The 23,452-nt window shown below is 48.5% G+C and overlaps 1 protein-coding gene across 1 annotated transcript in view; it reads left to right on the top strand.

Annotated features, from left to right (window-relative positions):
* The window catches only part of LOC147093065 (uncharacterized), a 46,612-nt gene extending 39,671 nt beyond the window's left edge, over positions 1–6,941 (top strand). Inside the window, exon 2 of the mRNA XM_085974252.1 lies at positions 3,774–6,941. Coding sequence (XP_085830378.1) covers positions 3,883–5,838 — 1,956 coding nt within the window. The 5' untranslated portion in view covers positions 3,774–3,882 and the 3' untranslated portion in view covers positions 5,839–6,941. The remainder of the gene's footprint in view (positions 1–3,773) is intronic.
* Positions 6,942–23,452: the final 16,511 nt, after the last annotated feature.

The following is a 23,452-nucleotide window of genomic DNA, read 5'->3' on the forward strand; positions in this document are numbered from 1 at the left end:
TTCTGCGCTGTAACCATTCTATGATTCTATGAAATATTAGAAAGTTTGTTCCACAGAAGCACGGGGTTTATCTGATTTTATTGATGAATTTAAAAAGTCTGTATTAAAACCTGAGCCAGTGTGTTGTGAGACAGAGCCTTGTGTCCAATGCGGGGAATAAAGGCCCACAGCCTCCCCTGGCCTCCGGGCCCTGAACAAGGGACTGGAGAAACTCGCTGCCCTGCGGATCAGACAATCAGCCGGCGCTAGTCGCGCCCCTCAGGCTCCCCAATTGGTTGGAGGACCCGCCGCCGGCTCACTCCTCCAGCCCCGCCCTGCTCGCTCCCTATTGGTCGGAAGCTCCCATCAATCAGGCCATGGGTCCGGGTCACGTGTCCCTCACCAACTTCACAAAGAAATCCTTGCGCGGTCACCGGGCGGAGCTGCAGGTCAGCAGGAGCGGAGTCGGGAGATTAATAAACTGCGGGTAGGCCGCACCGCAGGGTTTATAAAGTTGGAGAACGGCCTCAGGCCCGAATGAGATCCAGCGGCTCGGTCTGTGTTCCGCCGGACGGCAGCGGTGAGGCTTTTTCTCGGTGATAGGCCCGGGCTACGCGCCGCCATCTTGGTGGAGGAAAGACCGGCCGGTTCCACCTGCATCACAGGGAGTGGGCGGGGCTTCAGGGTCCCAGTGCCCTTCCCCGAATGCCCCGCGCCAACTCCGTCCGACAGGATCCGAGTGCACAGGCGCAGCTCCGAGTGGGGGAAGGGGGTTGGTCTACTCTGGGCATGCGCGGTTATTACCCTTGGTGACCGGGAGGGGTCGCTGTGCCGGACCCGACCGAAACCGCCGTCGCGCCTGCGCATGCGCGGACTCTCAGCTGTCAATCAACTGTCAGCCAGCAGAGGTCGCTGGTGAGACCAGTGAAGGAAGAAAGACTTGCATTTATATAGCGCCTTTCACCACCACCAGACGTCCCAAAGCGCTTTATAGCCAATGAAGTACTTTTGAAGTGTTGTCACTGTTGTAATGTAAGAAACGCAGCAGTCAATTAGCGCACAGCAAGCTCCCACAAACAGCAATCTGATAATCTATCATTTTGTTATCTTAATTGAGGGATAACCATTGAAACATAGAAGATAGGAGCATGAGTAGGCCATTCAGCCCCTCGAGCCTGCTCCCCATTCCATGAGATCATGACTGATCATCCAAACTCAGTACCCTGTCCCTGCCTTCTCCCCATATCCCTTGATCCCTTTAGCCTTAAGAAATATATCTAACTCCTTCTTGAATATATTTAATGAATTGGCCTCAACTGCCTTCTGTGGTAGAGAATTCCACAGGTTCACCACTCTCTGGGTGAAGAAATTCCTCCTCATCTCTGTCTTAAATGGCTTACCCCTTATCCTTAGACTGTGACCCCTGGTTTGGACTTCCCCAACCATCGGGAACATCCTTCCTGCATCTAGTCTGTCTAGTCCTGTTAGGATTTTATAAGTTTCAATGAGATCCCCTCTCATTCTTCTAAACTCCAGCGAGTATAAGCCCAATCAACCCAATCTCTCCTCATACGTCATTCCTGCCATCCCAGGTATCAGTCTGGTGAATCTTCGCTGCACTCCATGGCAAGAACATTCTTCCTCAGATAAGGTGACCAAAACTGCACACAATACTCAAGGTGTGGTCTCACCAAGGCCCTGTACAACTGCAGCAAGACATCCTTGTTCCTGTACTCAAACCCTCTCGCTACGAAGGTCAACACACCATTTGCCTTCTTAACCGCCTGCTGCACCTGCATGTTTACCTTCAGCAACTGGTGCACAAGGACACCCAGGTCTCATTGCACTTCCCCTCCTCCCAATCTATTGCCGTTCAGGTAATAATCTGCCTTCCTGTTTTTGCCACCAAAGTGGATAACCTCACATTTATCCACATTATACTGCATCTGCCATGCATCTGCCCAATCACCCAACCTGTCCAAATCATACTGGAGTTTCTCGGCATCCTCCTCACAGCACACACGCCCACCCAGCTTTGTGTCTTCTGCAAACTTGGAGATATTACATCTAGTTCTTTACATAGGAGCAGGAGAGGGCCATTCAGCCCCTCAAGCCTGCTCCACCATTAAATGAGATCATGGCTGATCTTCTGCCTCAACTCCATTCACCGGCCCTATCGCCATATCCCTTGATGCCCTTACTGGTCAAAAATCTATCGACTTCTGTTTTGAATATACCCAATGACTGAGCCTCCACAGCCCTCTGGGGTAGAGAATTCCAAAGATTCACCACCCTCTGAGTGAAGAAATTTCTTCTCATCTCAGTCCTGAATGGCCGACCCTTTATCCTGAGGCTGTGGCCCCTGGTTCTAGACTCCCCAGCCAAGGGAAACATTCTCCCAGCATCCACCCTATCAAGCCCTGTAATAATTTTGTATGCTTCAATGAGATCCCCTCTCATTCTTCTGAATTCAAGAGAATACAGGCCTAGTTTACTCAATCTCTTCTCATACGACAGTCCCGCCATCCCAGGAATCAATCTCGTGAACCTTTGTTGCACTCCCTCTGTGGCAAATATATCCTTCCTTAGGTAAGGAGACCAAAATTGTACACAGTACTCCAGGTGTGGTCTCACCAAGGCCCTATATAACTGGAGTAAGACTTCTTTATCCTGTACTCAAATCCTCTTGTAATGTCAATCAACCAACAGTCAGAAGAGGTCGCTGGTGAGATCAGTGAAGAAAGAAAGACTTGCGCCTTTCACCACCACCGGATGTCCCAAAGTGTTTTACAGCCAATTAAGGACTTTTGAAGTGTAGTCACTGTTGTAAGAAATGCGGCGGTCAATTAGCACACAACAAGCTCCCACCAACACCAATGTTATAATGACCACTGGGGATAACTCCCCTGCTCTTTCCCACATTACAACAGTGACTACTTCATTGTAGTACTTCATTGGCTGTAAAGCACTTCAAGACATCTGGTTGTCATGAAAGCACTATATAAATGCAAGTCTTTCTTGAAATTGTGCCATGGGATCTTTTACATCCACCCGAGAGAGCAGACAGTTTAACGTCTCATCCGAAAGACGGCACCTCCGACAGTGCAGCACTCCCTCAGTACTGCACTGGAGTGTCAGCCTAGATTTTTGTGCTCAAGTCTCTGGAGTGGGACTTGAACCCACAACCTTATGCCTCAGAGGCGAGAGTGCTACCAACTGAGTCACAGCTGACACTAAAGAGCAAGCAGTTCTGACGAAAGGTCATCGACCTGAAACGTTAACTCTGTTTCTCTCTCCACAGATGCTGCCTGACCTGCTGAGTATTTCCAGCATTTTCTGTTTTTATTAAATAAACGAGGGAGTGATTGCTGACAGGAAGAATGTTGGATCGTCCTGTGCATGCGCACCTCCCTGGCGGCTGAGGCGAAACACCGACTCGCCTCCACCTGAGCCGCGCACGTGTACCAGATGTTCCGGCTCCACATGCGCGCCCGATGTTCCAACCGCGGGGTTTTGTGCACTCAGCATGTGCGTTGTGGACCGATCGGGACGGGCAATTGTGGAGCAGGAGGGAGAGCGCGGGGGCCATGAGCACATGCGCGGGACTCGGAGTCAACAGAGCGCTTTCTGCAGCACCGGGGCTTGTGGGTATTACAGCCGCCATTACTGCTGATCCTTTCAGCCGACCTGTGCAGCAGCTGGGGCCTGAAAATCAGCTTCACTGACACTAGGTTCGGAAAGAGGAAAATTAAACAAAAGTTTGTCTCTGATCCTTTTCTGATCTCAATTTACAGGGTTATAGAAGTGGAGCAGTTACAGGCAGGAAGCTCAGACCAAACATCACGTCAAGATCTGACAGAGGCGCTGGATTCATCAGGACCTGAATATCATCGGCCTTTGCACATGGAAAGAGAAAGCAGCGATCGCAGCGATGACAAATTGCACACGTGTTTGGTGTGTGGACGCGGATTCAGCCGATCGCCTGACCTGGCGAGACACGTGTACCGTCACACCGGGGAGAAACCGGGTAAAGGTGGGGACGGTGGGAAGGGAGTCATTTCCCCGTCTGCAATAGAAATTCAACGACGCAGTCACACCAGGGACTGTCCATTCATCTGCTCCGTGTGTGGAAAGGGATTTGTTCGTTCATCCCACCTGCAAACACACCAGCGCGCTCACACTGACGAGAGACCATTTCAGTGTTCTGACTGTGGGAAGAGCTTTAAAAGCCCCCAGGATCTGAAGGGACACCAGCGATTTCACACTGATGAGAGGCCGTTCACCTGCTCCGTGTGTGGAAAGGGATTTGTTCGTTCATCCCAACTGCAAAGACACCAGCGAGCTCACACTGACAAGAGACAATTTCAGTGTCCTAACTGTGGGAAGATCTTTAAAAGCCCCGAGGATCTGAAGGGACACCAGCTTGTTCACACTGATGAGAGACCATTTCAGTGTCCTAACTGTGGGAAAAGCTTTAAACGCGCCAGGGAACTGAAGCAACACCAGCTTGTTCACACTGATGAGAGACCATTTCAGTGTCCTAACTGTGGGAAGAGCTTTAAAAGCCCCGAGGATCTGAAGGGACACCAGCTTGTTCACACTGATGAGAGACCATTTCAGTGTCCTAACTGTGGGAAAAGCTTTAAAAGCCCCGGGGAACTGAAGGAACACCAGCTTGTTCACACTGATGAGAGACCATTTCAGTGTCCTAACTGTGGGAAGAGCTTTAAAAGCGCCAGGGATCTGAAGCAACACCAGCGAGCTCACACTGATGAGAGACCATTTCAGTGTCCTAACTGTGAGAAAAGCTTTAAAAGCCCCGGGCATCTGAAGCAACACCAGCTTGTTCACACTGGGGAGAGACCATTTCAATGTTCTGACTGTGGGAAAAGCTTTAAAAGCGCCAGGGATCTGAAGGAACACCAGCTTGTTCACACTGATGAGAGACCATTTCAGTGTTCTGACTGTGGGAAGAGCTTTAAAAGCGCCAGGGACCTGAAGGGACACCAGCGAGTTCACACTGATGAGAGACCATTTCAGTGTTCTGACTGTGGGAAGAGCTTTAAAAATACCGGAGATCTGAAGGGACACCAGCGAGTTCACACTGATGAGAGACCATTTCAATGTCCTGATTGTGGGAAGAGCTTTAAAAGCACCGGGGATCTGAAGGGACACCAGCACACTCACACTGGGGAGAGACCGTTCACCTGCTCCGTGTGTGGGAAGGGATTCACTCAGTCATGCACTCTGCTGAGACACCAGCGAGTTCACACTGAGCGATCTTTCACCTGCTCTTATTGTGGGAAGGTTTTCGCTTGGAAGTCTAACCTGCTTAATCACCAGCAAGTTCACACTGGGGAGAGACCATTCACCTGCTCCATGTGTGGGAAGGGATTCACTCAGTCATGCACTCTGCTGACCCACCAACGCACTCACACTGGGGAGAGACCATTCACCTGCTCTGTGTGTGGGAAGGGATTCACTCAGTCATGCACTCTGCTGACCCACCAACACACTCACACTGGGGAGAAACCATTCACCTGCTCCGTGTGTGGGAAGGGATTCACTCAGTCATGCACTCTGCTGACCCACCAACGCACTCACACTGGGGAGAAACCATTCACCTGCTCCGTGTGTAGGAAGGGATTCACTCAGTCATGCACTCTGCTGAGACACCAGCGAGTTCACACTGAGCGATCTTTCACCTGCTCTTATTGTGGGAAGGTTTTCACTTGGAAGTCTAACCTGCTTAATCACCAGCAAGTTCACACTGGGGAGAAACCATTCACCTGCTCCGTGTGTGGGAAGGGATTCACTCAGTCATGCACTCTGCTGAGACACCAGCGAGCTCACCAGTGATTGCAGAGGTTGGATTCTGCTGTTATTGCTGCTGTTAATCACATCCAGGACTGAACCATGTTCACTCTGGCAATTGGGCTTTGTTTCTGCTGATGTTAATAACTAGAATAACTGGGCTTGAGATTGATATTCTGGACAAATATTAAATAAAGCAGCTTTGTTTCAAACACACAGTGTGTCTAATATTTGATTTCTCCATAATAAGAGGAGACTAATTGATGTTCTGTTACTGACTGTTCCATTTTTGGGCCTTTTCTTACTCTGGATTATTTCAGTTCTCATCTAGTTCACCTTCTACCACATCAAACCCCAAACTTGTTCTACTTGTGTACACGGCTTGTGGGTGTCAAAGACTGAACTGTAGTGTCTCACTTTACACTCACCTGAAATTCCTGAACCACCTCTTTACAGAACTACTTTGCATAAGATTTGAAATCTGTTATTTTCTGTATCATTTAACATCTCTTGGATCCGATTTAAAAAAAAACTCCACACATACTGCATGTGACAGCCTTAGAAATGTTCTGATCTTTGTAATTGTCATTGCTGATTTTGATGGTCTCTTTGATTTAATCTCTTGTTACTAATATACATTGCACTATTTCTTTAATCGAGATAATTGTTTCAAATACTTCCTTTATCAGGTCTTTAGCTCCTCCATTGATCCCTGTCAATAATCCTTGGTCAGGGGCTGGGGTTAGGGTGTAGGATTGGGGTTAGTGATGGGGTTAGTGGTTATTGGTTAGGATTGGGGTTAGTGGTTGGGGCTAGTGGTTATTGCTTAGGATTGGGGTTAGTGGTTGGGGTTAGTGGTTATTGCTTAGGATTGGGGTTAGTGGCTGGGGTTAGTGGTTATTGGTTAGGATTGGGGTTAGTGGTTGGGCCTAGGGGTTATTGGTTAGGATTGGGGCTAGTGGTTATTGGTTAGGATTGGGGTTAGTGGTTGGGGCTAGTAGTTATTTGTTAAGATTGGAGTTAGTGGTTGGGGCTAGTGGTTATTGGTTAGGATTTGGGTTAGTGGTTGGGGCTGCTGGATTCGCAAAATTGGACTTTGTATTAATAAGGGTCAAATGGCAGAAGAGGCCATGATTTTAAAGCCTGTTTTAAAAGAAGCTCAGAAAAAGGGGCATATAAAATGGCCGCCATACCATGTAACCGGCTTATTGGGATATTTTTAAATGGTTCCTGCGAATCCTCAGATAGCTTTGTGGATTCAACCCACAGTAAGTTCTGGAAGCCGTTTCTGAGAGAACGAAACCAGACCCACACATATACATATGGATTAGATGCAGATCCAGTCAAGATCGGCCTGGAGACAGAGGCCATCTAAATGTTGACCCAGACAAAAGGGGACAATTTCATATTCATGAGAACAACACCAAGGACTAGATAATGAGATCAGCAGGACATTATAAACAATGAAGGTCATTCCAGACCAGAGACGGGCCTTTACCGGCCATCGAAAACATTAAAAAATATAATAACTACCCTGCTGTGCTCCCAGCCCGCCAAAAGTAAAACAAAGACTAACCTGATTTTGGGCAGGAAGTGGAGACTCCTGAAGAAAGGTATAACTGGAGGAGTTGCAGTTGTACAGACACTCTCAAGGAGACACACACCAGAGTTGCAGTGGAACAACAGTTGCGCACTCGAGGTACAGTTGGAGACACAGTCACACTCAGAGACACACGACTGAGTGGCAGTGGGTGAAGAGGAGTCGCTTCGGGAGAAGATCAGCAAACTCCTCTCCATCACCGGAGGAGGAAGAAGAATTAAGCCAACATCAGGAAGGCCGTTCGAAACCGGCGTCCCGCCCCGGGGAAAAACATCGGGAGATCATCGACCATCCCCGGGGCATTGCTGGAACGAGAGGCCATCGACCCAACTGGGGAGAAGAAACAAAAAAATAAAACCCCAAGAGAAGAAACCTTCCAGCCACTCCGGCTCGGGAAGAGACAATAACGAACTAAGGAAATCTATGGGGGCCAGTCCAAGGCTCCTCTGACCGGGGTCGAGCCGATGATCCCCGACCCCGCCGACAGCCAGAATCAGCCGGTGTCCAGCTGCCCCCGACCCCCACCTCAGGAGAGAGGTGTGGCACAGCTCGCTGGGGCTCCATGATCCACGTGGAGATGGAACGCCTGAAAGGATCAAACGCAGACTGGTTCAAAACCTTGCACTTCCTAGTTGGATTGGTGAGCATGTTTCTGGCCCTTCACAATCAGATCTAGATAGGTTTAATAAGGGGGTGGATTTAAGGGTACAATTAACATGAGTTGTTGTCCCTCGATGTTCCGTGTGTTTCCTTATTTCATGATGATCTTTGTAGAGTATAAGATGCCTGTATTTGCCTTAGTTAGTATGGTGTCATTATGATTTGTTTGTGTTTTTCCCTCCCATGTACTCTCTTATCTGCTTGCATTTGATTTTATATTTTTCCTTATGCAATAAAGTTTCATTTTGTTTCATCAAACTTGGTCTACAAGAGTTTTCTCTACATTGTAGTTCCTGCCCCAAAGTCCAGAGTATAGAATCTAAGGGGCGAGTGGGTCGAACCACTCAAGGTTTTACTGTGCAAGAGAGCGAGGCCTCTAGAGAGAGAAACCTCAGAGACATCTCTCAAGGAAAACCCCTTACAGAACTAGTGGGTATTGGTTAGGATTGGGGTTAGTGGTTGGGGCTAGTGGTTATTGGTTAGGATTGGGGCTAGTGGTTGGGGTTAGTAGTTATTGGTTAGGATTGAGGTTAGTGGTTGGGGTTAGTGGTTATTGGTTAGGATTGGGGTTAGTGATTATTGGTTAGGGTTGGGTTTAGTGGTTGGGGTTAGTGGTTATTGGTTAGGATTGGGGTTAGTGGTTGGGGTTAGTGGTTATTGGTTAGGATTGGGGTTAGTGGTTGGGGCTAGTGGTTATTGGTTCGGATTGGGGTTAGTGGTTGGGGCTCGTGGTTATTGGTTAGGATTGGGGTTAGTGGTTGGGGCTAGTGGTTATTGGTTAGGATTGGGGTTACTGGTTGGGGCTAGTGGTTAATGGTTAGGATTGGGGTTACTGGTTGGGGCTAGTGGTTAATGGTTAGGATTGGGGCTAGTGGTTATTGGTTAGGATTGGAGTTCGTGGTTGGGGTTAGCGGTTATTGGTTAGGATTGAGGTTAGTGGTTGGGGCTAGTAGTTATTTGTTAAGATTGGAGTTAGTGGTTGGGGGCTAGTCATTATTGGTTAGGATTTGGGTTAGTGGTTGGGGCTGTAGGATTCGCACAATTGGACTTTGTATTAATAAGGGTCAAATGGCAGAAGAGGCCATGATTTTAAAGACTGTTTTAAAAGAAGCCCAGAAAAAGGGGCATACAAAATGGCCGCCATACCACGTGACTGGCTTATTGGGACATTTTAAAATGGTTCCTGTGAATCCTCAGACAGCTTTGTGGATTCAACCCACAGTAAGTTCTGGAAGCCGTTTCTGAGAGAACGAAACCAGACCCACACATATACATATGGATTAGATGCCGATCCAGTCAAGATCGGCCTGGACACAGAGGTCATCTAAATGTTGACCCAGACAAAAGGGGACAATTTCATATTCATGAGAACAGCACCAAGGACTAGAAAACGAGATCAGCAGGTCATTAAAAACAATGAAGGTCATTCCAGACCAGAGATGGGCCTTTACCGGCCATCGAAAACATTAAAAAATATAATAACTACCCCGCTGTGCTCCCAGCCCACCAAAAGTAAAACAAAGACTAACCTGATTTTGGGCGGGAAGTGGAGACCCCTGAAGAAAGGTATAACTGGGGGAGTTGCAGTTGTACAGACACGCTCAAGGAGACACACACCGGAGTTGCAGTGGAACAAGAGTTGAGCACTCAAGTTACAGTTGGAGACACAGTCACACTCAGAGACACACGACTGAGTGGCAGTGGGTGAAGAGGAGTCGCTTCGGGAGAAGATCAGCAAACTCCTCTCCACCACCGGAGGAGGAAGAAGAATTAAGCCAACATCAGGAAGGCCGTTCGAAACCGGCGTCCCGCCCCGGGGAAAAACATCGGGAGATCATCGACCATCCCCAGGCCATTGCCGGAATGAGAGGCCATCGACCCAACTCGGGAGAAGAAACAAAAAAATAAAACCCCAAGAGAAGAAACCTTCCAGCCACTCCGGCTCGGGAAGAGACAATAATGAACTAAGGAAATCTATGGGGGCCAGTCCAAGGCTGCTCTGACCGGGGTCGAGCCGACGATCCCCGACCCCGCCGACAGCCAGAACCAGCCGGTGTCCAGCCGCCCCCGACCCCCACCTCAGGAGAGAGGTGTGGTGCAGCTCGCTGGGGCTCCACGATCCACGTGGAGATGGAACGCCTGAAAGGATCAAACGCAGACTGGTTCAAAACATTGCACTTCCTAGTTGGATTGGTGAGCATGTTTATGGCCCTTCACAATCAGATCTAGATAGGTTTAATAAGGGGGTGGATTTAAGGGTACAATTAACATGAGTTGTTGTCCCTCGATGTTCCGTGTGTTTCCTTATTTCATGATGATCTTTGTAGAGTATAAGATGCCTGTATTTGCCTTAGTTAGTACTGTGTCGTTATGATTTGTTTGTGTTTTTCCCTCCCATGTACTCTCTTATCTGCTTGCATTTGATTTGATATTTTTCCTTATGCAATAAAGTTTCATTATGTTTCATCAAACTTGGTCTACAAGAGTTTTCTCTACATTGTAGTTCCTGCCCCAAAGTCCAGAGTATAGAATCTAAGGGGCGAGTGGGTCGAACCACTCAAGGTCTTACTGTGCAAGAGAGCGAGGCCTCTAGAGAGAGAAACCTCAGAGACATCTCTCAAGGAAAACCCCTTACAGAAAATGGCAACCACGGCAGGACTCTGGCAGCAGGATTGCAATGTAGTAGATCCAAGTTTGAATGGTCGAAATGCAATGGATGAGAGGATAGCGGATTATGTCGTTGGCAAGGTAAATCTCACTAAACAGTGGATTTCCGATCTCTTACTGGATGGGCATCCGGTGGACGCAGCCATCAGGTGGACAGAGAGCAAAGACCATAAGAAGTCAGTGGAGAAGGCAGTGTGGCTGATGTGTTACAAGAAGCAGGTCCAGATCTTGGACCGAGTCTTTGCAGCACAGGCAGCCAAGATCACAACCCAGGCAGCAGACATAGAGGAAAAGGCCATGGGAGGGGAAAAACTCATCACAGCGCTTCACGCGCTGAATCAGGAATGCCAAGTGGTAGCTAGTCAACATCAGGCTAGGCTAGAGTACCTGGAGTGCCAGGTTACTGCGGCAAAGATTAATGAAATGAGGATACGGGAGAAAAACGCCCGCCTCGCACAACAGCTAAGAGTGCAGGAGGAGAGACTTGTGGAGGTTAAGGCAGCTTACAAGCTAGCCCTCGAGCACAGGTTTGAGAGCACATACCACGGCCCCTGCCAAAAGACCATAGAGGACCTAAGAATGGCCCTGGTAAAGGCAAAAGGCATGGTGTGTCTCGTCAGCCCGAAAGCTAGTCACATGGACTTTTTAAAGGAATCAAAACAGCCGATTCCAGCTGAGGTAATTGTGGTACCAGCCACCGAGCCCTCAGCACCGCCGAGCTATAGTGAAACTTGGCCGGAAAAGGAGGAGGTAGTGAATGATGAGCTGGCTGAGGTGGAGTGTGAGGAAGAACCACAGGTAGCAAAGCCGGGACCGGCACCAATGTGTCCCACTCGGCACCAGAGGTTCGGTCCTAACGCTGCCGATGGCAGTATCGGACCCCACCAGAACCAGCTTGTGGTCCCCTACACTGGCCCGCAATTAAGGTCCATGGTGAGCCACCTCGCAGGACTCACAGTAAAGGGAGATCCCTCACTTCGTTTCAGGGAGATAGAGGAAACAGCAGCCATTAATGACTGTGATGCTCAGGAACAGGTGAAACTGTTGCTTTTCTCCCTGGATTGCACAATCCTTCAGTGCCTCTCAGAGGATAGTAAGAGGGGATGGAAAGGGTATGCGGATCTCAGGGAGGAAGTTTTAGAAGTAAGGGGAGTGGACGATGGTAGTCCATTCGACCATGTGGAAGGGACTGTGCAGCTATCTGGAGAACCCCCACGGGTTTTCGCAGAAAGGCTGTGGCCAGTGTATCGATGCAGCTGTCCGGGCATGCCTGAACAGGTTGCAATGAACGACGAACAGCGGGTTCATTGGCTCTGTTGCTTGGTTACCAACAGTTTGCCACAGATACGGGCCCTAGTCAGATCTTGGTTTGATCCCCAAGGTCCCGGCGTCACAGAGGAGGCGGTGCTCTGTCAGCTCAATGTGGCGTACAAGAATTGTAGAGGTCAGGAAACACCTCCCCAGAAGGGAAAGGTGTGAGAGGCAAAACCCGCAGCCCCAAGAAAGAAGGAGTGGCGTCAGGAGGGGAATCGCCCTGTCCAAGCCAAGCTGAATTGCTACGGGTGTGGGAAGTATGGACATTGGCGCAAGGACTGTAGAAATCCGTGGATGGATAATAAAGGGAGATTTCCCACAGCCCAAGCCCAAGCCCAGACCGCCGCCCCAGCACCAGCCAAAACCCAAGCCGTAGCTCCTGTCCCAGCACAAGGAGCTGGTGCAGTTATGGATCCCGCTGCGATTGAATCGATCATAGAGACAGTGCGGTCTCTGATGATTTCACAGGGGAAAATAGCCGTCACCACTGTTCTTGTCGCTCCTGAGACTCCGACCGTTGTACCCAAGTGACTAGAGTTGGCGCAGCCCATCTACCTGTGTGCGCTGTGATATGATGTATGGAGACGACCCCTCGTGGAGATGGAAGTGGAGGAGGTGACAGGGACCTATCTGTTGGATACGGGAGCATCGTGCACCATAATCCACGCAGATAACCCCACCACCTCGCCTCTGTCCACCGGCGTCCCATACCTTCTGTCGGGCTTCACGGGTTAAGAACAGGCTGGCACACATTCCCTTCCCCTCTCCATTCGTTTAGGACCACTCCACACCACGTGGAAGTGTGCACTAATGAAGTGGGAGGTGGGAGGTGGAACGGGAGTCCTGGGGTCTGATTTTTTGGTGGCCCACGGGATCCACGTGGACCTGAGAAATCATTGTCTCTGGGGAGCGGGTACGAGTGTGAAGGAGATAGAGAGGGTTAAGGAAAACCCTACGAAGGCACGGGTTGGCCGGCGAGAAGTAAAATTCTTGGGTCTAACCCTATGCACTGGTGAGAGAGCCATAGACCAGGAGGATAGACCGGAATCAGTGGAAAATCCACCGGCTTACGCCACTCACACAGTGGAAGTGTCCCGATGCAACAAGTGGTTTCGCATGAAGCGGTGCAAACTGTTTAAACTGGGTGCAAGAGCATCAGCAACTGAAGCCAGGTCTGAGGGTAAAGATCCTCAGCCTGAGGCGCGCGATGAGTCACAGACCACACAAGCTGGCGTTGTAGCCTGCTTGGAAGGAGAAGCTGTCCCACCCACCTGGGGGGAGCTTTCCCCAATGGCCTGGGACTTGGACGAGGAAGGGCCCAAACAACAAGGTCCCGCCCTCGACACAATTCTGGAGGAGGTGGAGTCAGAGGACGGAGGTCCCGCCCTTGACTCAAGCATGCGGGAGGTAGAAATTGGGGGCAGAGATTCTCCACCTGTAGGGACAGGTGAGGAGGAGCCATCTACCACAGGACCAATTCCCGAAGGGGCGGAGCCTGAGGGGAGGGAGCCGAAGCCCACAGTCGTGGAAGAGCCACGGGCTGTGAGAGCTAAAGTCCCACCCGAAGGTCCACTCGCCAAGGGAGCCTGCCCAAATCCCAAAGGGGCGGAGCCTGAGGGAAGGGAGCCGAAGCCCACAGTCGTGGAAGAGCCACGGACTGTGAAAGCTAAAGTCCCACCCGAAGGTCCACTCGCTAAGGGAGCCACGCCCAAAGCACCTTTTCGCAGGTCGACTCGTACGCCTCAGCTAGTAAAACCTTGGCCTGAGTCCCCTGTTCTCAGTAAACGCCAACTTGAGAAATCCTTGAAAAAACACAGTCCCCGATTAACAGCAAAAGGCTGCGGGGAACCCGAGCCACAGGTCACTGCAGCCCCGCCACAGGGAGCGGCGAGCTGCAGTCCAATCAGGGATTAGGCAAGCTGCCCGGGGATGGGCGGCACTGTACATAAGTTTAGGTTTAAGTTTAAGGTATGTAAATATTAAAATGATTAGAGTTTAAGTAATTTTGAAATCTGCCCAGTATGTGTGTAGTTTGGATCGAGGTTGAAAGACCCGATCATGCCGTCACCTAAGCCAGAATCTCTCGGGAGCCTGGCTATATTGTGTGATTTGTTGCAGGAACCAGGAGAAAGATGAGAGGGATCCTTGTCGCGTTCGTGACGATCGGGTGGAGCTGGGCCTATCGGGGCCGCACTAAGGACTCGACCATCTACGGGTGCTCTGGCAACAGAGGCCCATTGCGACTGATGGAACCGGCTCACGGGACGCTGAAGAGACTGCTGCCTACTTCCATGAAGGAAGATGGCCAGGCTGGCTGAGGTCGAACTCTACTGAAGACTCCAGCCAGATGGGGTTCGCATACAGTGAAACGTCTCTGATGTGCCCCAGGGTGCGGATCATTGCACCCAGGATCAGCATCACCATGGGCAAGAAGATTTGCTAACATAAGAACATAAGAACATAAGAAATAGGAGCAGGAGTAGGCCAATCGGTCCCTCGAGTCTGCTCCGCCATTCAATAAGATCATGGCTGATCTGATCCTAACCGCCAATCTACTATCACAGAACCATCTCCTGAATCTAACAGAATTAGGCACATGAAATAGGAGCAGGATCAGGCTACACAGCCCCTGGGCCCGCTCCGCTACCCACAGGGCCATGACCGATCCAAACCTAGACTCATGTCCAAATTCCTGCCCGCTCCCCGTAACCTTTAATTCCCTTTACTTCTAGGAAACTGTCTATTTCTGTTTTAAATTTATGTAATGATGTAGCTTCTACAGCTTTTTGGGGCAGCATATTCCATGGACCTATCACCCTCTGAGTGAAGTAGTTCCTCCTCATCTCAGTTTTGAAAGAGCAGCCCCTTATTCTAAGACTATGCCCCCTAGTTCTAGTTTCACCCATCATCGGGAACATCCTCCCCGCATCCACCCGATCCAACCCCTTTACAATCTTATATGTTTCAATAAGATCGCCTCTCATTCTTCTGAACTCCAATGAGTAGCGTCCCAATCTACTCAACCTCTCCTCATATGTCCATCCTCTCATCCCCGGGATTAACCGAGTGAACCTTCTTTGTACTGACTCAAGAGCAAGTATGCCCTTTCTTAAGTATGGACACCAAAACTGTATGCAGTATTCCAGGTGTGGTCTCACCAATACCTTGTACAACTGAAGCAATACCTCCCTATTTTTATATTCTATCCCCCTAGCAATGAAAGCCAACATTCAATTGGCCTTCTTAATCACTTGCTGCACCTGCATACTAACCTTTTGAGTTACGTGCACCAGGACCCCCCAGATCCCTTTGTACTTCAGTACTTTCCAATTTCTTGCCATTAAGATAATAACTTGCTCTCCGATTTTTCCTGCCAAAGTGCATAACCTCACACTTTCCAGTTTTGTATTCCATCTGCCAAATCTCTGCCCACTTACTTAGCCTGTCTATGTCCCCTTGCAGGTTTTTTATGTCCTCCTCACTCACTACTTTCCCTCCCTTCTTAGTATCATCTGCAAACTTTGATATGTTACACTCGGTCCCCTCCTCCAAATTGTTAATATAGATTGTAAAGAGTTGGGGACCCAGCACTGACCCCTGCGGAACACCACTAGTTACTGATTGCCAGTCTGAGAATGAACCATTTATCCCAACTCTCTGCCTTCTGTTAGATAGCCAATCCTCTATCCATGCCAGAATATTACCCCCAATCCCATGATTTTTATCTTAAGCAATAATCTTTTGTGTGGCACCTTGTCAAATGCCTTTTGGAAGTCTAAATACACTACGTCCACTGGTTCCCCTTTATCCACCCTATATGTTACTTCCTCAAAGAACTCCAGCAAATTTGTCAAACATGACTTCCCCTTCATAAAACCATGCTGACTTTGTCCTATTAAATTATGATTATCCAAATGTCCTGTTACTGTCTCCTTAATAATGGACTCCAAAATTTTACCTAACACAAATGTTAGGCTAACTGGTCTATAGTTCCAGCCTTCTGTCTACTGCCCTTTTCAAATAAGGGTGTTACATTCGCAGTTTTCCAGTCTGCTGGGACCTTTGCTGAGTCCAGGGAGTTTTGGAAAATTATTACCAATGCATCCACAATCCCTACCGCCACTTCCCTCAAGACCCTAGGATGTAAGCCATCAGGTCCAGGTGATTTATCCACCTTGAGTCCCATTATTTGCTTGAACTGTCTGGGACATGTACCTTTGGATCATTGGTGGTGGCTGCGCAAGTTGAGCAGCACCATGAAGAACTCCACTGTGGAATGGGAGAGATTGGGTAACAACACCCATCGGACAATTACCGGAACTCACGGGGGGTTGAGTGTCTGTTGGGACAAATGGTGGGAACCAGATGAGGGGATCTACATCTGTATGTGGAGTTCAGAATGCGCTTGCCCCACAGTTGTCTCCATCTTTTTCCAAAGACAGTGGCAGGATGCTGGACAAGGAATGAGGTGGGATGTCAGCACACGGGCGTGCGGAGTCCCATACTCTCAGACCCCAGTAAACGCCACCGAGCTCATCACCCGACCCTGCAAGCCCCTGCCCACAGTTCCAGTAGCTAAAGCCCTCAAGGAAGGGTGCCCCACCACAACAAAGGGACCCGGGAACGGATTGGTATTGGTACCCACAGGTCAGGTACAGTACCAAGGGGTCCACTATGCGGTGGCTTTGGTGATTTTAAACCTCACTGAGGTACGATTGCCAGAGTGGTGCCCCAGGGAAATGGAGCAATTATACCAGGTCCTGTTAACAAACATGTTTAAACAGTTTTACGAATTCGACTTTGCCGATGTCGACAGAGCCGAATTGCACACTACACCACATGTGATCTTGGACAGAGTAGGGAGACAAAGAAGGGGTGCAGTAAATGATATTTTCACAGCTTTTAATACAGGAACTTCCGTCATCAACACACTGGATGACGTGGAGCTGCAAACCCAAATCAATGGTTTGAAAACACAGTTGAGAAAGATACTGACTGATGAGAATAAGGTAGTGGGTTCTGAGCTACCTGAGGACCAGGCCATGACACTACACTTAAAAGAGATAATAGCTGAGCTGGAGAAACACGGCAGAACGGTAAATGCCCTCATTCGGGAGGATCGGAATGCATCCGATCAGGCTGCGCAGAACGAAGCTTCTGTGCTATACAGGGCATGGTTACTGGGCGAGGGCCGCAGTAATCTGGAGGATTTGAAAGCAAGATTTAGTCCCTCCTGGATCAGCAAAAAGCACCTCGCAGCCCTCCACCCTTTTGAGAATGCATTGAGTCAGTGCCAGCTCAGACTAGCTTCAGAGGCCTACCCAGTCCCAGTGGACTGTGGACGGTCTAATCACACCATTATGGGTATAGTGGTAAGAATGCCGGTGATGGGAAAGACAGCAAAACCCGCTCCGGTATACAGGGTGGAGAACATTGGAGTCATTCAGGGGGGTGCGCACATTCGCTACACAGGAGTCCCACCTTAAGTCATCCAATGGGAGCATGCAATGATGGGTACCGACCTCGCAGGGTGCCGGAGCCGGGGAGCACACATCATCCTGTGTCCCCAACACTTGAATGCCCATTCAAAACCACAGTGTGGGTTCAGAACTGCTGGCGCAAAGCCTATAAATTGCACCATGGAGGCAATGGCACAAGGCCATGTGCCCCCGCAGGTGGCATATATAGGAGGTGGGACATACTGTGTCACCACTGCAGCGCCCCACTACCAGCATGGACAGCACGGTTGGTGTCCGGTTAGTGACAGCAGCTTCTGTTTGAAGCCCAGGGCAAAAGTTCAAGTGGCCCAAGAGCGAATTGTCCCCATTCCTGAACCTTACACTGTTCACATCGCTGTGAAAGAGAATTTCACCGATCTTCAGCGATTCGTTGCACATTTTGGATATATCACTCCCCCTCTCCCTGAACACCTCACCAAGATATTAAAAGCCGTTGTTGTTTCACAGAAACACGTCTACACACTGGAGCAGAAGACTTTAGAGATAGGGGCAGACATATTGGATATAGTGACCCCACCATGGTGGGACCTGTTCACTAATATAGAAGTCCCTTCCTGGATTAGGAGAGCCTCCCACATTCTTGTAGTGTGCCAGGTTGTCATTGTAGTTTATTTACTGTTTGTACACTGTAAAAAGGTCAAACATTCGCAAAAGTATGAGAATAGAGGGGAATGGAGGGAGCATTATGTGCGGGTAGAAGAAGAGACACCCATTTAGATTGATGATGCTTTGTATAAAGTTAAAGTTTTCCCTCCCTCCTCTATTATTTTTGACATGTATTCATGTACATTGTGATTTTCGTGTGTATTTTATTTTATTATTGAAGTCTTATTAGATGTGATACTATTATTACAAGGGTAATGTGTATGCACTAGGTGATGTAAGCATATAAGGACCCCCTCCACGCCTGGAAGTAAGTTGTTAGATTTTTAACTCCAAGGTATTGCCATCTATAGATGCTAAATGTACACTAGATTTTTCTGAAATGGGAAATGCATGTGTCGTGGGGTCATAGATAGGTAAATACTGGGGATGGTTAGATTGTGGACAGTCAGAAAAATTTTCTCACCCAGAATTATGATGCTTCAAGAAAGTTACAGTATCAGGGGGGAGTGTAGGATTCGCAAAATTGGATTTTGTATTAATAAGGGTCAAATGGCAGAAGAGGCCATGATTTTGAAGACTGTTTTAAAAGAAGCCCAGAAAAAGGGGCATACAAAATGGCCACCATACCATGTGACCGGCTTATTGGGACATTTTAAAATGGTTCCTGTGAATCCTCAGACAGCTTTGTGGATTCAACCCACAGTAAGTTCTGGAAGCCGTTTCTGAGAGAACGAAACCAGACCCACACATATACATATGGATTAGATGCAGATCCAGTCAAGATCGGCCTGGAGACAGAGGTCATCTAAATGTTGACCCAGACAAAAGGGGACAATGTCATATTCATGAGAACAGCACCAAGGACTAGATAACGAGATCAGCAGGACCTTAAAAACAATGAAGGTCATTCCAGACCAGAGATGGGCCTTTACCGGCCATCTAAAACATAAAAAAATATAATAACTACCCCGCTGTGCTCCCAGCCCGCCAAAAGTTAAACAAAGACGAACCTGATTGTGGGCGGGAAGTGGAAACTCCTGAAGAAAGAGCATATTTGGAGGAGTTGGAGTTGAACAGAAACGGTTACAGTTGCAGAGACACACGACCGGGTGGCAGTGGAACAAGAGGAGTTGGTTTGGGAGAAAATCAACGAACTCCTCTCCACCATTGGAGGAGGAAGAAGAATTAAGCCAACATCAAGAAGGCCGTTTGAAGCCGGCGTCCCGCCCCGGGGAAAAACATTGGGAGATCATCGACCATCCCCGGGCCGTTGCCAAAACGAGAGGCCATCGAGCCAACTTGGGAAAAGAGACAAAAAAAATAAAACCCTGAGAGAAGAAACCTTCCAGCCACTCCGGCTCGGGAAGAGATGAAAATTAAACTGAAGAAACCTATATGAAGACCAGCCCAATGCTCCTCTGACCGGGGTCGAGCCAACGATCCTCGACCCCGCTGATATCCAGGCCCGCCGGCGTCCAGCCGGCCCGACCCCCACCTCAGGAGAGAGGTGTGGCGCAGCTCACAGGGGTTCCATGATCCACGAGGAGACGGGGTGCCTGAAGGGATCAAAACACAGATTTGCTTTCAAAACCTTGCACTTCCTAGTTGGATTGGTGAGCATGTTTCTGGCCCTTCACAATCAGATCTAGATAGGTTTAAGGGGGTGGATTTAAGGGTACAATTAACATGAGTTGTTGTCCATCGATGTTCTGTGTGTTTCCTTATTTCATGATGATCTTTGTCGAGTATAAGAGGCCTGTATTTGCCTTAGTTAGTATTGTGTCGTTATGATTTGTTTGTGTTTTTCCCTCCCATGTACTCTCTTATCTGCTTGCATTTGATTTATTTTTCCTTATGCAATAAAATTTCATTTCGTTTTCATCAAACTTGGTCTCCAAGAGTTTTCTCTACATTGTAGTTCCTGCCCCAAAGTCCAGAGTATAGAATCTAAGGGGCGAGTGGGTCGAACCACTCAAGGTTTTACTGTGCAAGAGAGAGAGGCCTCTAGAGAGAGAAACCTCTGTGATCTAAAACCCCTTACAAGGGATTGGATGATATCGGGAACAACCTAATCCCCACCTTTGTGACAAATAAACAGCTGGCAGAATGGAAGCTGTCAAATTCACGCTTTCCATCGTGAACTCAGGAGGTTGGGCAGAGTCTGGGCTACGTCTCACCCATTACATGCTAAACTGAAGGTTCTGGGAGGGATCATTCCTGCCCTGACAATACAAGTGACACATGGATCCATAAAAGTATGGGCAGTAGAATCAGTTCGGATATTGGAGGAGAAATTACATCATGAATATCAGCCCTTTCCACCGTACGTGGTGCTAGTAAATGAAAGATGGACAGCGCCAGACATGGCAGGTTGTTCTTTAATCAAATGACATGTCGATATCACCTGAGAGAAGTTAGTAAAACACCATGGGGGTTTTGTTTGTAATAAAGAAACTCCAAATTGCACCATGTCTGGAACAAGCCGGCACCAGAGACAAACTAAAGCTAGTTGTGTCGCACAGGGGCGTTATGGTGTCACTACGGCCGCAGCCTCTTGTGAGTACAGAGCGCTCACCTCCCTGTCACCCACTCCTGTTTCTGCTTTAAACCGACCCAGGTTACCCAGGTAGATCATGAGATCCTGATACCAGTGACCAAGCATGATGTTACTAACAGCGCAGTGCACGGTGGTATGCTCTCAGACACTGACAAAATATTGATTGGATTTGGATATCTGTTGGCTGCCCCTCTGCCACCACACAGATGACATTAAAATTAAAAGAGATTATAGAACGAACCGAGATCTCAGTAACACACCTGCAGCAACTACATCAGGAAAATGAAATCCTGCTAAAGAGATTGAGGGGCTGGGAAGGAAATCACAGTCAACAACATCTCGATACACCCGTTGGTCAGAATTATTTCACAACAGTTAGTTATTTTCCAATGCTGTCTACTTGTCCTGGTCATCATCGTATAGGTATTGCACAGACAAACCCTTACACAATTGAAGAGGAAAACAAGGAGCCGGGTCAGCAGAGAGCTCTCCCAAACCTGGAGTGTGGGAGAATGCAGGAATAATTATCAACAAATGCAATAAGAACAAAGGAATTGTTGGAGCCGTGCGGACATCAACTTAACAGTAATGGACTGTAAACTCCAAGCAGATCAATGCTAAAGACAGACAGAAAGTTAATTGGCTCAGAGTGATTGCTCAAATTCTGTGTCTAAAGAGATGAATGTTCGAATGATTTAAGTTGATTTGTGTTAGAATGCGTTCTGCTCCAACTATTCCAGCACCCTTTCGCTTAGGTTTGCATTATTATAACAATATGGGGGAACGAAGCAGATTCAGTAGTAACTTTCAAAAGTGAATTGGAAAAATACTTGATGGGAAAGAATTGGAGGGCTATGTGGAAGTGCAAGGTAGTGGGTCTAATTGGATAGATCTTTCACAAAGCCGGCACAGACCTGATGTGCCGAATAGCCTCCTTTCCTTCTGTGACACTCTAGGATGCTTAATCCTCTGTCTGGGTGTTGTTTATTTATTCCTGTGGGATTGAAATAGTAATGTCCTTGAGCAGGTAACTTCAGATAAAGTCATTTAGCAAAGGATTGGGGAAATCATCAGACTGAGGAACATTCAATGAATCTTCAACCTCACGGGTCCATGGACCTGCTGAATTATGACCATCTGAGATCAGGATGGGATGCTCGGAACAACAGAGCGTCAACAAGGCACTCTTATGAAAACACGGACGGGGGTCGCACCCGCACTTTTCACTTCACACGGCAGACGCATTACCGCTCGATAATCGAGCCTGATGTTACTTTTTCTAAAGCAAAATGCTGTGGATGCTGGAAATCTGAAATACAAACTGAAATTGCTGGACAAATTCAGCAGGGCAGGCAGCATTAGTGGAGACAGAAACAGATTTAACGTTTCAGATCGAAGACATTTCATCAGAACTGGGAAAAGTTAGAGATGTGAACAGGGAAAGGGGGCGGGGAGCAAAGAACAAAGGGGAAGGCCTGTGACAGGGTGGAAGGCAGGAGTCATTACATGACAAAAGGGAACGTGGTTGGGAATGAGCCACGTAAAGAAAAAAATATGCGCCTAAAGGAAGTGTAGAAGGGAACAGCAGAATCATTACCAACAGCGGCTGTCCGAAAAAAATGGGAGCAGTGTTTAGAAGCTGAAATTACTGAACTCAGTGTTGAGTCTGGAAGGCTGTAATGTGCCTATTCGAAAGATGAGGTGCTGTTCCTCAAGCTTCCATTGAGCTTCATCAGAACAGTGCAGGAGTCCAAAGACAGAGACATCAGAGTGAGAGTGGGGCGGAGAATTAAAATAGCGACCGGAAGCTCAGGATCACGCTTGTGGACTGATTTGAGGTTATCGGCAAAGCGATCACCCAAACTGTGTGTGGTCTCCCAAATGTAGAGGAGTTTGCGGCGAATACAGTTTACTAAATTGCAAGAAGTACAAGTAAATGGTTGTTTCACCTGGAAGGTGTGTTTAGGTCCCTGGACATTGGGAGGGAGGAGGTAAAAGGGTTGCTTGCACAGGAAGGTGCCATGGGAAGGGGAAGGGGTGGTTGGGTGATAGATGAGTGTACCAGAGTGTCACAGAGGGAGCTGTCTCTTCCGAATGCTGAATGAGGACGCTGGGAAAGATGTGTTTGCTGGGGGGATCACGCTGCAGGTGGTGGAAATGGCGGAGGATGTTCCGTTGAATGTGGAGGCTGGTGGGGTGAAAGGTGAGGACAAGGAGAACCCTATCATTGTCCTAGGTGGGAGGGGAATGGGTGAGAGCCGAAGTGAGGGAAATAGAACGGGCACGGTCGAGGGTCCTGTCCACCGCGGTGGAGGTGATTCCTCGATTGAGGGAAAAGTAAAACATATCGGAAGGTGGCATCATCAGAAGAGATGTGACGGAGATGGAGAAACTGAGAAAAAGGAATAGAGTACTTACAGGAATCAAGGTGGGAGGAAGTATCATCAAGTTAGCTGTGGAACAGCTGGGCTTATTTGGTTGATGTGAGTGGATTCAAAGGAGAAGTAGTTCAATGTGTGTTCAATACAATTTCAGGCGGAGGAGGTTGGTAGTGGATAGGGATTGTGTTGGCCTCCATTCAAGGAAGAAGTGGAGGGCCCTCCAGCCGTCCTGCTGGAGGTGTAGAGGGAATGGACCCACTTAGTGAAAAGCAGACGGTTAGGAGCAAGAAACTGGAAAGTAACTGATGTTATAATTTTCCACAGCAGCATTCAAATCAATGGCATTATCAATGGA

Source organism: Somniosus microcephalus, unplaced genomic scaffold, assembly GCF_052327205.1.
Source record: "Somniosus microcephalus isolate GS21.2 unplaced genomic scaffold, FLI_Smic_1.0 unresolved_chr1, whole genome shotgun sequence".
NCBI lineage: Eukaryota > Metazoa > Chordata > Chondrichthyes > Squaliformes > Somniosidae > Somniosus > Somniosus microcephalus.